Raw genomic sequence first — 17181 nt, forward strand, 5'->3', positions numbered from 1 at the left:
CTTTGGAAAGCATGATCTGTGGTCATTCAAAAATTCAAAACTTCTCAGGCGCAGACACAAGCATATCACAAGCAAATCATGCCAAGATTGACAGCTGCACAGCGTCATGAAGCCATTGGAATGATCCGAGCTGGAATGAGGCAACAACAGGTGGCAACACATTTCCAATGCCATCGTAACACGATATCGGCATTGGTGAGGCGTTATCAGAACACAAATGACGTTGCCGACCACCCACGTTCAGGACGTCCCCGAGTAACGACGCCAAGACAGGACAGATGGATTCGAGTTACACATCTCCGACACAGGTTCCAAACGGCAGTAACGACGTCCCAGACAATCCCTGGACTGCGCCGTATCCATCCCAACACTGTCAGGAATCGTTTACGTCAGTACGGGATTCGACCACGACGCCCTGCCATACGTCCCATCCTGACACACCGTCATCGAGTCAACCGTCTAAGATGGTGTCGAATTCATGATCGCCAACCTCGAATATGGTGAAGAAATGTTGTCTTTACAGATGAATCGAGGTTCAACATTTCCCACAGTGACGGGCGCCAACGTGTCTACCGGCGTTTGGGAGAACGTTATGCACGCAACTGTATTGTGGAGAGGAATCGTTTTGGAGGTGGCTCTGGGATGATTTGGGATGGGATAACAGCACGGCACCGAACCCCTTTGGTGGTTGTTCAGGGCAATCTCACCGGTGTTGGCTACAGAGATCAGATTCTGAGGCCTGTGGTAATTCCTTTCCTGCAACGTCATGGCCCGGGATTGACATTTCAACAGGACAACGCTCGTCCTCACACGGCTAGGGTCGCAATGGATTTCCTTCACCATAACAATGTCATGTTACTGCCATGGCCTGCAATTTCTCCAGATCTCTCCCCAATAGAGCATGTGTGGGATGAAAAGGAGCGCCGTCTGCGTCGTCTTCCACATCCTCCAGATAACGTCCGTGACCTGGCACAGGATTTGAGGAGGATATGGCAGGCCATTCCCGAGGCCTTCCATGCCCATTTGGTGGACTCCATGCGTCGCTGATGCACTGCTGTGATTCACGCACAGGGTGGTCATACCCGTTATTGACTTTGTGACTTTGTCGTTTGACCCTCTACTCCATTTTGATCTTCTGACGTCATCTCAACAGATGTTGTTCAGGTCCCGTTGACATTTTCTTATGGTCCGATCATTCAGCTGCTACAGCGTCTGCATCATTTTGTTCTTGCTGTGTTGTATTTCAATCCAGAATATATTTTCTCCATGCACAGTTTCTTTATGTGGCTAGTATATATTGGCTACTGTCACTGTCCGACTGACACATCACTTACCCTGTGACGTAATAAATATTAATGGGCGCATTCCAGGAAAACTCGCAATGTTTCGGTAATGTTTATGAGAGAGGGAAAGCGATTTTGAAGCACAGAATTAAAGAATGACATTAAATGATAAAGAGGTTATCACGCTTGTGTGTTTGGGGATGGTAAATATCCTGTATTAGGAATAAACACTATGTATTTAATTAGCTCGCCAAGGCTCGCTAAATACAATGTTTATTCCTAATGCAGGATATTTACCATCCCCAAACACACTCGCGTGATAACCTCTATGTCTTCGCAGAGTGTGATACACGACAGTGTGTTCCAGACTGTTAAATCCTGACAGATCAAATGGAAAGAGAAGTATTTATGTTGACAATGATCAATAGTGGGCTTTCATAGAAAACCAAACGAAATCCATAATTTATCAAATACAACGCCAACACAAACTACATGTATACAAATGCACGTCATTCCCGTCAAACAGCGACGTGCATTGACGTGTAACGACAACTGGATCTCGTTATCAAGCTGAGCATCACATCAACACATATAAATGATGTACAAATAGCGGAATTAACATCCTATCAAACATGATAATAGCTCTGTTACAAATGTAAACCTAACACTTGTATGTGCTCTATTCAAATAACATAAGAAGCTGTAAGTTCACGCTAGCCGGGCAATACGTGTGACCCAGGTAACGTGGCGTAACGTGTGTAGCCTCATTAGCTGGCAGTGAGGATTAACTATAATTATGTGTTATCAATATGATCACATCGGGCTTTCCTCACCCATTAAGCTGACAAGCCGAATACTGTTCAAAGCGGCGTGAAACCCAACTTACTCGCTCACCCACTCTCTATGCATATCAGAACATGAACCGGTTACAGGTCTAAGCAGCTATACATAAACCTCGATATAATATTAACCAGCGCTTACTATACATAAAGATACAGCAGTTTTCTTAGATCGCGCCCGGTATTTACTTTCCGACGAAATGCATTTTGTTTTTTGTTTACAAAGATAAATACTAAAACCAAATCATTTATGTAATGTTTACCTCTTCCATGGCAATCGTTTTTTGAATACCTCTACTCTGTTTCTTGCGGGGCACGGTTGACCCAATCGTCTAAGGAACCGCAATACGCGTCCCTCGGGCACACCAGAAACCTATGATTGTTGGTCCGAATCCCGGCTCGCCCTGATTATGTTTCTGGGTTTGTCAGTACCATAGCCGTGCATGCCCAAAGTGGAAAACGCCTGAGACCTGCATCACTTCGAGCTATCCTCCCACATTAAGCCGATATGCCGCGATGTAACTGGAACACTGTTTAAGGCGGCGTAGAACCCACTCACTCAGGCCTCTGCTTCCTCGTACCAATGATAGGATTCACGAGGGCCTGTAGGTGAGGTGAGGTGAAATGGGGTTTAACGTCGCGTCCAAGATTATTGCACTTATATAGCGACGTGCATGTACGTGTGTGTGTGTGTGTGGCTGCTTGTACTAGTCCGGACTGATGCCGATTTATAGTGCTAGCTCACTGAGTTACCATGCCGCGGTTTACCATGAATACCCCACTCAGACACAGCATACTGACTCCGAGCCGACCAGTCCTTGTTTTAGCCCCTTAATGTCGAGCGCCAGACAGGGTAACAACAAGTACCATCTTTTAACGTCTTTTGGTAAGACGCGGCCGGGGATCGAACCCCTGACCTTCCGCTCTCCGGGCGGACGCTCAACCACTAGACCACGGAGGCGGTAGGTGAGGTGAGGTGAAATGGGGTTTAACGTCGCGTCCAAGATTATAGGGCCTGTAAGAACATACAGCGGTCTTACTTTTTCATCAGGTGTCGATGGTATCTTATACATTCACCAAACCGAGGCCATTGGCATTACATATTTCCAAACAATGTTCCGAATAAAAGCAAACGTAGGAGGTGTGCTTAACCTTTTTCCAGGTACATGATTAATAATGACATCTGTTTGAGTCTTACGATAGACGTGCACCACATCGGTAACAAGTGGTGAACATCTGCAAGACATCGGCGTAATCAGTTAAGACGTTCGACTGCTTCGCTGAACCGCCTGATGTCTCTGAGGTCGTTCAAGTGAAGATCACCCTTGACATAGGTGTAGAAGAACTCCGGTGCCTGTGGACAATATTGAATATGTTACACACACAGTGCATTCCAAGTACCATTTGGGTATGACATCAAATACACTGATCATTATGGCGTGAGACAAGTGAAACCCATCATCCAGGGACAGACCATCAATCTTAAACCGCTATGATAACGTGACGCTATTGTTGATGCAGTTGATTCTGAGCCAAGACATTGCTGGTCGTTCTGAACGTGCATTTTGTGCAAGTAAGCCTGACGCAACTACACTTATGTAGCGACGTGCATGCACGTTTGTGTGTGTGTGTGTGTGTGTGTGTGTGTGTGTGTGTGTGTGTGTGTGTGTGTGTGTGTGTGTGTGTGTGTGTGTGTGTGTGTGTGTGTGTGTGTGTGTGTGTTTGTGTGTGTGGCTGCTTGTACTAGCCCGGAGTAATGCCGATTTATAGTGCTTGCACACTGAGATACCATGCCGCAGTTTCCCATGAATACCCCACTCAGACACAGTATACTGACTCCAAGCCGACCAGTCCTTGTTTTAGCACCTTAATGCCGAGCGCCAGACAGGGTAACAACAAGTACCGTCTTTTAACGTCTTTTAATATGACGCAGCCGGCGATCGAAACCCGGACCTTCCGCTCTCCGGGCGGACGCTCTACCACTAGACCACGGAGGCGGTTATATCATTGTGATAAATTATAGAGAAAATATACATCAACTATGACGTGCCTTAAGTCCGAGAAATCGATTAATTTCTCCAATACATCATCCTTCAAGTTAAGTTGCACAAGTGGTTGTGATGACCATGTTCTACCATATGACGTGTTCCGTTACATTGCATTAACTAGATAGCATGACTACAGACTAACTTGTGGTATCAATTGAAATATTCACACTTTTCCTTCCTTTGAACGGTCAGGAATGCATCGTTTTAGTGTGGAATTATTACTGCATGGTTATTCACATTATAGAAACGCGTATGTATACGTGATTTTGTTGTTCTGAGTTCTCATACCTTATAAGAAAGCTTCTTAAGGAACACCAAATCTTCACCGGATAGATCCTTCAGCGAGGAATGCCTTTAATGGAGAAAGTAGATAATTGTTCACTTTGTTAAAAGCACACTCAACAACACGACACACGGGACAAACTACTTCAGAATCGTTATCCAGTACAAACCTGTTGACCCAACAGAACGCGGAGTCACTCGTCAATTGTATCTGCCCTATTCACGTCGACATAATCACTCCGCGACATAACTCGTGAATAGGGAGTGAATAATGGCAGTCAAGTAATGTAGTTTCACAGGACAACGAAACTGGCGGCGATAACATTTATAGAGGTCTCAGACGTTTACCAGTTCGGTGAAACCCACGAGCACGGGTATGGTGCTGACAAACCTAGAAACATAATCGGGGAGAACCGACGTTCGAACCCACAATCGTAGGTTTCTGGCGTGCCCAAGGGAAGTAACACTGCACAGCGAATTGCGGCGCCTTAGACGTCTGGGCCCCCTGATTATGTTTCTGGGTTTGTAAGCACCATACCCATGCTCGTGGGTTTCATCAAAGTGGTAAACGTCTAAGACCCGCACTACTACGAGCTTTGCTCCACTATCAAGCTGACACGCCGTGATATAACTTAAATATAGTTCAAAGCGACGTCAAACCATACTCACTCATATATGTGGGTTTCCAATATATACTACCCATCAAAAGTTTAGACTCACCAGTGTAAATGTAGCCACTCACTATACTCAACTGTTTCAAACCAGATAATGCCAAATATTCTAAACTTTTTACAGGTACTGTTAACACATGAACTGTTGTGGCGTAAAACCAAATCTGTAACGGTGAAAAGATTAGAGTTTTTCGTTCATTAATTGTTAAAACTCTGTGAAATGTCGCACATTTTTAAACAAAATTCGCACCAAAACGCAGGTGTTCACATGCACGATAATACACGTGTTTTAGCAGCAATTTGACGCGGGATACTCGTGCAATTCATCTTTATAAGGATTGCAGTTGGCTCCTCTGAGTTAGTGGAGAAATTCTTCTTTGATGCAAGCATGGGTAGAGGGAGAAGTCTCCGTATTGAGCAACGACACCAAGCCTTGGCACTGCTACAAGATGGCAGATCACAACGGTATGTTGCCAGACGTCTTGGCGTATCCCAATAGGCAGTTTCCAACCTCTGGGTACGCTTTCAACAGACCAACTCCGTCCAGGATCGACCCAGGTCGGGTAGGTCAAGGGTAACATCAGAGCAAGATGACCGATGCGTCTTTTTGCTGTTTCTCAGTGGCAGAAACATTACAGCCACAGCAGCCAATAATGCTTTCCAACAAGCTACAGGACGACGTGTATCTGTATCAACAATACGCCGCCGATTACGTCACTACGGACTGCGGGCACGTCGTCTAGCTGTAAGACCTCTTACACCACGCCACCGTCAGAACAGACTGGATTGGGGAAATGGACATTTACGCTGGGGTCCCCGCAGATGGGCAAGGGTACTCTTCGCGTACGAATCAAGGTTCAATGTGCATTTCAACGATGGTCGGATCCCAGTCTATGGACTTCAGGGAGAGCGGTACGCTGACGTTGCTGTTGTGGAGCATGATCGATTTGGAGGTGGATCCGTTATGGTCTGGGGAGGTATCATCGTGTCAGCTTGTTTACAACAAAATGGGGTGAATCGAATGGATTAGCGAGCATTATCGCCCGATATGAACCCCACTGAGCATGTTTGGGATCTGCTGGGACGGCGTGTTTATGCCAGAGTTCCTCCCCCTGCTAACCTTCGCCAACTTCGCAATGCATTGTTTGAGGAGTGGCAAACATTCCCCAGCGGCAGATTGAACTGTTCTTTCGTGGTATTCAACGTCGATGCAATGTCTGTGTTAGAGCCAGGGGTGGTCATACCCGTTATTAAATTTTGCAATTTCACTTTTGTATGGTACTAGCCAATACGGCATTCTGGTTCACTAATCATCAATGCACACGTCCTTGTGAACAAGGATATGAAGACCTAAATGAATGATTTTGTTATTTTTTATTGGTAGCTTTCACAAATACGATTTTCTTACGAGATATAGTGAGTGGTTTCAGTGAGTCTAAACTTTTGATGGGTAGTATATATGCATCCTGCATCACTTCGGGCTTTCCTCCCATATTAAGCTGACACGCCGTGATATATCTGGAATACTGTTAAAAACAGCGTTAAACACAACTCACTCACTCAGAAAACATAATCAAAGTAAACCGGGATTCGAATCCACGAACATAGGCTTCTGGCACGCTTGAGGGACGCAAATCTGTTCAGTGATTAACGCCCCACATATACATTTTACGCCCCTGTTAATTGCGATGTAAGCACCTGCTGAAGCCGGACTTCACAAGCCAGTTGTGCACGTCCTTGTTGGACCACGTGGCAGTGGCGGGTCCCCTTGCTGCGTCCACGGGTGCGGCCTTCAGAACGGCAGCGGACGTCCTCACCTCACCCTGTCGGAACATGGTACAATGGTAACCGTTATCAACTAGATATCGTTAATTTATTTCACGGCCTGGAATTCCTTTGTGATCTTCACATTTCTAGGACGTAATTTTCAGTACTTCTCTGGATAGTTTTCAGTAGTGAAGACAGAGCAGACAATTTCATAAAAATTTCCCGAAAAATATTCATGATCCCTAACTTTTTTTGTTCAATGTATGTGCAAACATCAGTAATAGGATCTAAACAGCAATATCAGTTGAATGGAAATCAAATGCAAATCCACGGTGTTTGTCATTCAGCTTAAGTTTTAAATGGACCCACTTGTACATTATATCTTTAACAAACCCCTTTCTAGCCTTATGCAAAGCCTAGTTTGCTATTCAATTCTTCACGGTTATGATCATAACGGTCCTCTATACCCTATACACGAATTTTGTACAGAATATTTTTATATCGTATGAGAACATAAAGTGAAGTGCATCGTTTGAACCATGACTCTTGTGATTAATGGTTCAACAGAAGCACTTCACTGTATGTTCCCATATGATGCCAAGATAAACTTACGTCAACAACATCAGCTTTAAGCCCTTTGCCCTTTTCTCCTAATTCTCTGCTCAGCTCTATCAACTTCTTATTAAAGTCATATTTTCCACTGAAGTCGAAGAAGAGTTTGGTTCCTTTTATCATCCCCAACCAACCATCTGGCTTGTACTCCCTCTGCATCAGTAAGGGGATGATAGTCTTCTGTAGCGAGAATGCGTACTCTGCCTCTGTAGCAGAAGGGGGAATAGTACCCAGAAGGATAGAATGAGCGTGTTTAATTATTTCCAATATTTGCACACGATTTTCAATGCTGATTTGTCAATTGAAGCCATGTGACGTCACAGTACTACATTGTTTTAAAAAATACGATCTGACGTCATCCGTGGGTCATGACGTCACAAATTGATAATATTACGTCACCTAAACCATAGGATACTTTCAGTGAAGTTAATATATAGAATTTAACATTTCATACGTATGTTCTTCATTTTCTCTCTTAAAATATAATTGAGTAATATATAGCATAACCTACTCAAAACTCGGAATTACGTATAATCAGTCCCTCGTGAATTATGTAAGTCCTTTGCCGAAGGCTCAGGATTAAAGCTTCTCATTCACTCGGGACAGATAATCCGCAATACCGCGTAGCTGGTTAGTTAGTCTGTATATGCCAATATAAACTCCAGGGACACTTGCCAATATAATCTCCAGGGACACTTGCCAATATAAACTCCAGGGACACATGCCAAATAAACTCCAGGGACACATGCCAATATAAACTCCAGGGACACATGCCAATATAAACTCCAGGGACACATGCCAATATAATCTCCAGGGACACTTGCCAATAGCAAAGTCACAAGATGGTGATGTCAGGATTGGCATGTGAAAGACATGTCAGAATGGACAGCAACACACAGTACAGATTCGCGCACCTTAAAACACGGATCCATTGGTCCTAGGTTCGAATCTACGATAACGATATTTGGTCTACTAGCACCATACCATGCCCAAGGCTATACAGAAAGTGCCAAGACCTAGAACCTGCATCTATTTGGACAGTTAGTTTTCGACAAACTCAACTTGCCCATTCAATCATTCGACCTTCATACCATTACAACAATTCGAAGCATTGGTTCACTTATATACTTACCCCATACAGTTGTTGATATGGCTATATGGCTCACATTACTACAACAGTTGTATGACAATGTACGTAACCAAGGCTTACCTGATCTACAATTTTGGCTCTCTTTGTACCTCTCCGACATGCACACCAACACCACAGACGCATTCTGCACGGCCTCCGCCATCGCCTGTAGCGTGGAGCCCCCCATGTTGTCCACATCCATCCAGAGCTTATAGCCGTCAGCCTTCAGTAGTTCCTTCACCTGACAGAATATATGAAAGTGTAAACACTGACACATCCCGTATTGTAACTATCAATATATACGCGGAAAGACAATATCTTTTCGATATATGATTATAAACGTGGATGTTTAACTTCTTTTTGGATATGCATTTGAAATAGCAATGCAAACTCAGCATTACTGGCAATTGTACATACACACACATTTAACAGTTATGACTTGTGATGAATAACTGTTAAATGCGGCGTTTAATCCAACTCACTCAGTAATCGTGGCGAACCTGCAATCGAACCCACGATCATAGGTCTCTAGCGTGCCCAAGGGACGCGACTCTGGGCAGAGCCTTAGACGACTGGGCCACCCGTGCCCCCTCTGGATACTTAACGTCTATTAAGTTGAACTTAGCCATTGAGCGTTCTTTCCAAGCCCTGCTGTATCCCTAACTGAGGCAGGTGCCACCAGTAGGACGGGACGTGCTTATCCTTTTGGGGAACACCTGGTGTCCTCACAGATTTTCAGTGATCCATTTATATAAATTTCACCACTATTTTGACTTTTACGCCAAACAGAATCTGTTTAAACAGATTATTCTCTGGCGTTGACGTTTACGTTGACAATGACGTTATATATTAATAAAATATATTACGGTGCTATGCTAAGTGTCACTAGGTTATAACGACGGTGTCGTATTTCATGAGACAAAATTTAAGTATTTAGAAGAATTGTGCTCCTTAAAATTAATTACTGTTATCTTGATTTTGGTCACTCAAACCATAAATACAAGAACATACCATGAACTTTGTCATAAACTGGTGGCAAGAGAAACTATACCACTCAGTTGTTTGATTTCCTATTGAGGTATAGTTAGCGATATTATATCCAAAACATGAACTGCGCTGGCGCTTAGTCAGCCTTCAAAGAATACTTCTACATGCATTGGTTATATTTTTTTAAATATGATTTGATTTAAAACTTTTTTCACACATACAACATATTACACAACTCCTGTTTGGTAGCTTAGACATCTTGCCTCTGAAAATCAAAGTTTGTTCTTGTTTCGGCACGAAATTACAACATTTCAAGCATGGTTGGGGTTATGTGGTTGCAAATTCATTTCTTAACCAAATCTTCACTGAACCAATTTATTTTTACACAAAATTACCCTTTTTCACAAACTGTTGCAGGAATGAGTGATGTTAAATAGACATCGTCAAATTACATTAAAATGAACTCGGTATTTTTTTATTTTGCCCCTCTGGTTATTTGAACGGAATTACTTAAAGAAGACTACGTTTCTTTTAATTTATGCGATCTTTATGGATATACACAATGTAGATGTAATTACATCGTAACAATATTTATATTACCCACACGAAGAAATCGATTCCAGATTTTACCATGTTATGGATTACATACAGCGTACATAATTGAAACATCAGATTCTCCAACAGTTATCTCTACTTACCTGAAGTAGAGTCTTCTGGTCGCCCCACTGGTAACTGATCATCACGTGACCGGATATGTCCACTTGTTGTTCTTTGTTACTCTTCTTGTTTTCTGAGGGAGATAAAAGAAACCACGATCAAAGAAGTAATACTTTGTCCGAAGAATCTGCCAATACTCACAATCTTCGTAAACCTATTTTATCGACTGAGTAACAAAACTGCACACAGTGACTTACCACTCCCATAGCCAGTACCTTTCTGCCAACGTTGTACCTCTGGCACAGGTCAACAAAATGTTTCGATTCGTCACATCTTACTCAGTCCATTCAACAAACTACTTATATTTATCATCCATTGTATTTCTAAAAAGTCGACACATTTAGATTAACATACGTCACGAATTGGTCAATTGCTTTATAAAATATGAAACGCGAACAACTATTTCCATTTGCGTATGTTCTATTTGTTTACAATACGGTTCCATCGTATCCCTTTCGACAGCAAACACTACGATTATTCTGATATTCCCCATCGACGTGGCTGTTGTGAGATATCTTTATAATTAAGCAAATCAATCTGTAAATCACACTAGACTTCCATTAGCAAGACCAGCTCTGATGTCGGTATACGCGCCGTTGGAAACACGAAGAGAAAAGTCTGGTCACGTGGTATACCATTGAACTTGAGGCAGTGAACTCGCGCAAAATCATCACTGCGCGAGAGTGTGAAGTACTCTCCTTTCTAGCGGAACTATCGATACACCAATATCGCGATACGGTTACGTTACGATTTCAAGCTCATGGTAGAACCGTGGTACTGATCGAGTTAAAGGTATTGTCACCTTGGCACTGTTTTAGTCAAAGAGAGCGGTCGTACCGTGATAGTAACAGTTTACCATGGCGGGAGATTTGCCCTACTGTCACAGTGCCGCAGTAAAGTAGGAAGAGCTTTTGAGCAGTAGTGTATCCATCATACCGTCTTTCGTCTTCATCTGTAGGACCCAGAGAGCTCCTTCTGAGGCTTTAGCAACAGCGTTATCCGAGGAAGTCTTTCGCTGCTTCAGTAAATCCATTAGCTCTTTGTTTTTCTGAAAAAAGGTTAAACCAATTTAAACAATGCTCTTCTTTATTAATTATTTTATTATTTCAACTTCATCAACAGACAATTTTCAATACCATTCATATTCGTTTCTAGGTCACGAAAGAATAATTACCATCGGTCAATACTAGATGATAGTCGACAATCAAATCAATTACATGAAATAACCACTAGTTCGTACAAATGTGTTCTTAACCTTCAAATACAGAAGCCAATTGGATTTGGATTCATAATTCTCCAGGTTAAAGAAAGTGCGTGAGCATGAATTGAGGCCGCTTGTAGCAATATTCGAGGAATGAATGCTTTAACAACTAGGCTATAAGCCACCTTCTCCATGTTAAACGACTGGCTCAGTCGTAGTGGCCGTCCCGGCATGTTTGAAATGGGCTGATTTTCAAATCATTGTTGACCCTAATAATACACTGATAATGACAATGCCCCGGTGAAACAAACCATCAGACAAGCGACGAATGAATGACCCAAAAATAGGGACCATGAAGTCTAGTCTCACGTCTAAAGGTATTTAAAGCACTAACACAACGATTACATTTCTTTAGTTCCCATTAAACACCAGAATGATACAAACATTAAAATCTTTTCTGTTCTCTTCGTCAAAAGCCAGTTCCCAAACACACTTGACTGCCTTCTCAATCTCCTCATCGCTGCTACTGTCCCTCAACACATTCATCAACCTCGGCAACACGCCCTTCTTCACAAGTAGAGTCTTATTGGAATCATTCTTGGCCAACCCTGTCATTCCATCTATCACTTCTTCAACACTGAAGCCATCAAACCGATGACTTTGATACTTCCAGGCTCGCTCCAATATAAACAAAATGAAGTCAAACACGGAATCATCGGCAAGCAGAAGGTCGTTTTGGTCTTCATCCAGCATGTTAGCGAGAGACAGCAGAACCAACAGACGTACCTCTGGAACATAAGGAAATATAGGGCTGCAACGATACACCTTATTACGATACAATATATTCAGAGAATGACAAAAACTGATTATCTCTCCCAAGTGAATTAATTTTGTAAGTCCTGATTGGAGAGGACGATTAGCAAATAATCTGTTATTGATCGTAATTCTTGGTATTCTTTGTATTATCCATAGTCTGTTTTTCAGGAAAACGTGGGTTCCACTGGAGACATCGGAACATGATGGAACATCACATAAAATCGTTTTGACGTCATGAACAATGGATGATGTCATCTTCAAAGAGTTGCGACAATGCGTTCATATGAAGTCAAGTTGATAGGGGCAAGTCTTCTTTGCATATTTGCAAACAATAAAACATTGGAACAATTGGAACGAACTTGCTAATCAGCATTAAGCGTTACTAAAATAGTTTCACCTATTGTCTGTTCTCGTATTGGTAATATTATACGATATTAAGGCTTCGATACGTTACATGAAAACTTCTAATTCCGTTTTAAATCATTAATGGCACAATTTGAGACCTAACTCAAAACATATTTAATACGTTACGGTGAACTAATGTGAGAACTGTTTGCAAGTTCTTTAAAAATTTATATGTTCTTCTTATTTCGTTTTGTATCGTGACAAAAGTATTGATATACGCGGGTGACATTAAGGCACTGCGGGGGAAAATATTGACACTCGCCACAGAGTAATTATGTTCTCGATGTATTTAAAGATTTTCATTCATAATTAAATCCTTTGCGTCAATATACACATATTTGTTATTCTTACACGTGACTCGATGTGCTGGGAGCAAATACATATAGACGGTCATTGTGGCCAAGTTTCCGTTAAGCTGTACGACTACCAAGTAACGACAGCATTTTGTATACATTTGTATCACTAAAATAGAAACGTTAATGATTTGTAGCTAAAACTGTGGCACCAACACAGTGGAATCCAAAAAAAACCACAAATGTTTCTAAGCAGACATTTAACATTCGTTATTAACCTATTAACATCATCTAGTTACATCAGGACAATGGTTGTGAACGAGTCAGTGTGTTGACTTTAACGCCGCTTTGAAGATCAGTTCAGTACTATAGTTGCGTCTCGGCTTCATGCGGGGTGCACATCAGATGTTTGTTTGTTATTTAACGCCGCATTCAGCAATATTCCAGCTATATGACGGCGGTCTGTAAATAATCGAGTCTGGACCAGACAACTCACTGATTGGCATCATAAGCATCGGTTTACGCAGTTGTGAAACGATGACATACATCTACCAATTCAGCAAGCCTAACCAGCCACTTCCCGTCAGTCGCCTCTTACGACAAGCATGGGTTGCTGAAGACCTATTCTAACCCGGATATTCACGAGTAGATGCACATCTGAGGACGCATGGCTTCACATCACATTTCGGCGCTTTAGACAATGTACTTACTTTCAGATTTGGATTTAAGGAATGGCAAGAGAACAGACACGGTGTCCAGTTTCCTTATTGTCTGTCTGATGGCAGGATTACGTGCCGAGTTGTACAGCACTCCGATAGAACCGACGAAACAGTCGTCGGGCACCTTAAAGAGAGTTGTGACAATTCAGACATAAGGTCTGAATCAGTTATATCATGTTTAATCTGAGAACCGTAATACTTTAAAACCTGTCAAGAATAAAAGAAAATCCATTGCATCATAATTAGGACATGTACGACTGAATTCGGATTGGATTTTTGTTATCAGTGTTCATTTTCGATTCACAAATTGTGTTTTTGCTGCATGTACGAAAAAACAACGAATCTTTATGGCTTGGATCTCAACATGACCACATTAAAACATTTGTATTCGTGGAATTGTAAGGAGAGTCTTGGAAATGTAAAATTGATATTTTAGAATATTAACTCGAGAGATGAAAATATTAAATCGATATTTGAGAATATAAACTCACATCATCGAAGTCTTCCAGATGTGTACGGGATTCCTTTAGATCTTCAACGAAATATTTGAAGATACCAGTGTCAGCGAGTTTTTCACAGAAATATAAACTAGAATCAGTATAGTTGAGTAGCACTGATCTCAGCATGACGAGGAACCCGAGAGGGGCATCTGCTTGGTGAGATTCAACAGTTCTGGCAGTGAATGCTGTCAAACCCGCCTCCTCTAACGCATCTCCATATGCCTCGGCAAATGAACCAGCAGCTCTCAGCAGGGCCATGTACCTCCCCAAGACCCGCTTCTTTTTATAATGCTTAAAATAAGAAGCTTCCATGCTGGATTCGATACTTTCCTGGAGATCAAGCCACTGCCATGTTGACTTTTGATTCTCCTCTAGTTTCTCAATAAGTGAGTGCATTTCTTCAAACACATAGAACAGCTCGGGGTGGTCTCTCTGTAAGTCTTGGGCCGTTTTGACGTCGTCCTCGTTATTTGCTGGAAGAAGTAGATCCATGGTCTGTGTCTTGCCAGCGCCAGCGGTTGATTCAATGTTTTCCGTCCCATGTCTTGGACGTTGGGTGGAAACTGGCTGGTCTTTGTGGGTAACACTGTTTGGCTTCCTTGCAGCGCTGCTTGAACTGCCCATAGTGTCGTGCTACCTTTCAATGGAAATGAAAGTTGGTACATAAACCAGTTAACTCAGCCAATACCAGCAGACAACTTCACCCATTTTCTTCCGAAAATTCATAGTTTTAATAGATATACTTTATCTTTTGCCTTGATGATTGGTGTTGGTGACCTTTATGAACATACGAATAACCTTCCGATATAATCCGTGATTCCAATAGCAATAATTAAACGATAGGAGTTTACTGTTTCACTTACCAGGAAACCAATACCATCTTTGCACGTTGCCAAGAAATACATAAGTATGTTTTTTAAATCATAGGATGGCAGTTACGCGGGCATGATTTTGTTTGAATTGGAACTTTATCGAAATATGAACCGGTTCCTAAACATTTTCCTCTTGAGCTAGGCACTCTAGTGTAACGTGTTTACTTACTACCTTCAGCGTATGCGAAACGTAGTCTGCGGGGGGTTACATACTTAATCCATACCGTATACATATCGCCCCAAAGCATTCACGGTCAGAACAAGTTCCCAGTAATCTAATAAAGTATCGTGGTAGGAGGCGACAGAGTGATATGGCTCGGTGACTGGTTGATTTCGTGTCATCGTACCCCGACGACATGGTATGTGGCTCGTTATATCAATCAGTGGTTTGTCTAGTCCAGACTAGATCATTTTCAGGCCGCCGCAGTATAGCTGGACTATTGCTTAGTGCGGCCTTAAACAACAAACAATAAAGAAAGCTACATATCCAAGGAACGTGGCTTCACACAATATATCCTGTGACACATTATCTTCAAAGTGTGTATTGAAGTCAAATATTTCAAAACACTGGCTACTACAAAGGAAAGTCATTACCCAAATAACTTATAGATTCCATATTTGTTTCACTAAAGATCTAGATAACATATATAATTAATATCATTTCTGTATAGCCGATTTTATCTGCAACAGTTGAGGTTGTAGTTCGGATACAGTAATAGCCGTTCCATAACCACGCACAAAACAAACACCTACACATCGAAGCTTGATGTAATGACATATATTAACTTTACCTATGCAGGTAGACTCGCGTATGAGCTTACCTGTGCGTGTTCTTTCATGAAAAGTCGTCAGTTGAGAAGGTTATCAACGTCCTGAGCACATGTCCACCAGACATAACCCATCCCAAGCATTTTATCAACACTCTACAATGCCATGTCTTGTTTCTCAGTTAAAGAAGTAAGGCACCATGACAACATGTACACAATCGATAGCCCGAGTTCAGAGCATGAATGCGTCCCGCTCGTCTCGCATTGTGGACTGCTCCCCCTATCTGAATACTGTTTGGATTGAATTGACGATCCACACGCACGTCGGTTTCCCGTAGGTAGTCCGTGGTGTGCAATCTGTTTCCAATCAGTTTATGTGGGCCATTGGTAATCGATAAACGACTAGTCTGGTAATGATCGGATATTGCCGATATGGATGGATGGAGAGATTGATTTAAACCGGTTTTCGTTGTACATGGATCTGACGTGTTTTCTTGTCGACTCAGAGATGACAATTACTGCAATTGGATTTTAACGTTAAGCCCACGCGACTATTCCGAACACACGGGTGCATTGCCATTTACCCAGATGCTCAAAGTGATTAACTTTAACTCGGTTTAGGTATATCTATGTTCAAGTGAGTGAGTGAGTAGGTATGATTTGACTCCGCTTTTAGCAATATTCCAGCAATATCACGGCGGGCGATGGGTCCCAGAAATGGAAGCCTGTGAATATCCGGGGTAGAAAAAGTCTTCAGCAACCCATCCTTGCCGTAAAAGGCGACTAACGGGATCGGGTGGTCAGGCTTGCTGACTTGGTTTGATGCATGTCATCGATCCCAATTGCGTGGATCGATACTCATGATATCAATCATTGGATTGTCTGGTCCAGACTCGATTATTTACAGACCGCCGTCATATAGCTGGAATGTTGCTGAGTGCGGCGTTAAACAACAAACAAACACCAGAAATGAGCTTCAAACATAGTACCCATGTATGTGTATGTGTATGAGTTTCCATAATCTGCACTGTCCGCCTGGAACTGGCTTGTTTGAGTCCCCGTCAATGAGAGTGAAGGGCCTAGGACAATCCGGGTTCGATTTCCCACCGATACAGAAAGGTATATTTTGCTTCATTAATAAGTCATTTCATTTACAACGCCGCTACGTCTCTCATATGGACTGCCGGTGTGAGATAACAATGATCAAACAATCAACGGTTTATCGCTATCCTTTGGACACCGCGTTTACAACATTTGTATGTCATGAAAAGGC

At 42.3% G+C, this 17181-nt stretch overlaps 1 protein-coding gene across 2 annotated transcripts; it reads right to left on the minus strand.

Moving 5' to 3' along the window:
• Positions 1-3058: 3058 nt before the first annotated feature.
• On the minus strand, positions 3059-16236 carry LOC124131331. 2 transcript variants are annotated; one of them, XM_046494542.2, is made up of 11 exons: positions 15963-16236; positions 14261-14902; positions 13761-13893; positions 11981-12324; positions 11272-11383; positions 10317-10408; positions 8713-8872; positions 7503-7708; positions 6822-6946; positions 4459-4522; positions 3059-3476 (listed from the first exon to the last, which is right to left on the minus strand). In XM_046494542.2, the coding sequence occupies exons 1-11, from the start codon at positions 15978-15980 to the stop codon at positions 3378-3380; spliced, it is 1995 nt and encodes a 664-aa protein (XP_046350498.2). In that variant the 5' UTR covers positions 15981-16236; the 3' UTR covers positions 3059-3377. The 2 variants fall into 2 exon arrangements, with proteins under 2 accessions (XP_046350498.2, XP_046350499.2); XM_046494543.2 differs by having other exon boundaries at positions 14261-14906.
• Between the last annotated feature and the right edge of the window lie 945 nt (positions 16237-17181).

Source organism: Haliotis rufescens, unplaced genomic scaffold (genome assembly GCF_023055435.1).
Source record: "Haliotis rufescens isolate VD_foot unplaced genomic scaffold, xgHalRufe1.0.p SCAF_1, whole genome shotgun sequence".
NCBI lineage: Eukaryota > Metazoa > Mollusca > Gastropoda > Lepetellida > Haliotidae > Haliotis > Haliotis rufescens.

What these genes read in the sequence shown, in the direction of transcription:
- LOC124131331 (XM_046494542.2), bottom strand. An exon ending in ACAGATGAAGACGAAAGACG is followed by an intron (nt 10,409 to 11,271) that starts GTATGATGGATA and finishes TATCTCCCTCAG; the next exon opens with AAAACAAGAAGAGTAACAAA. An exon ending in GAGCCAAAATTGTAGATCAG is followed by an intron (nt 7,709 to 8,712) that starts GTAAGCCTTGGT and finishes CTTCTGCTACAG; the next exon opens with AGGCAGAGTACGCATTCTCG.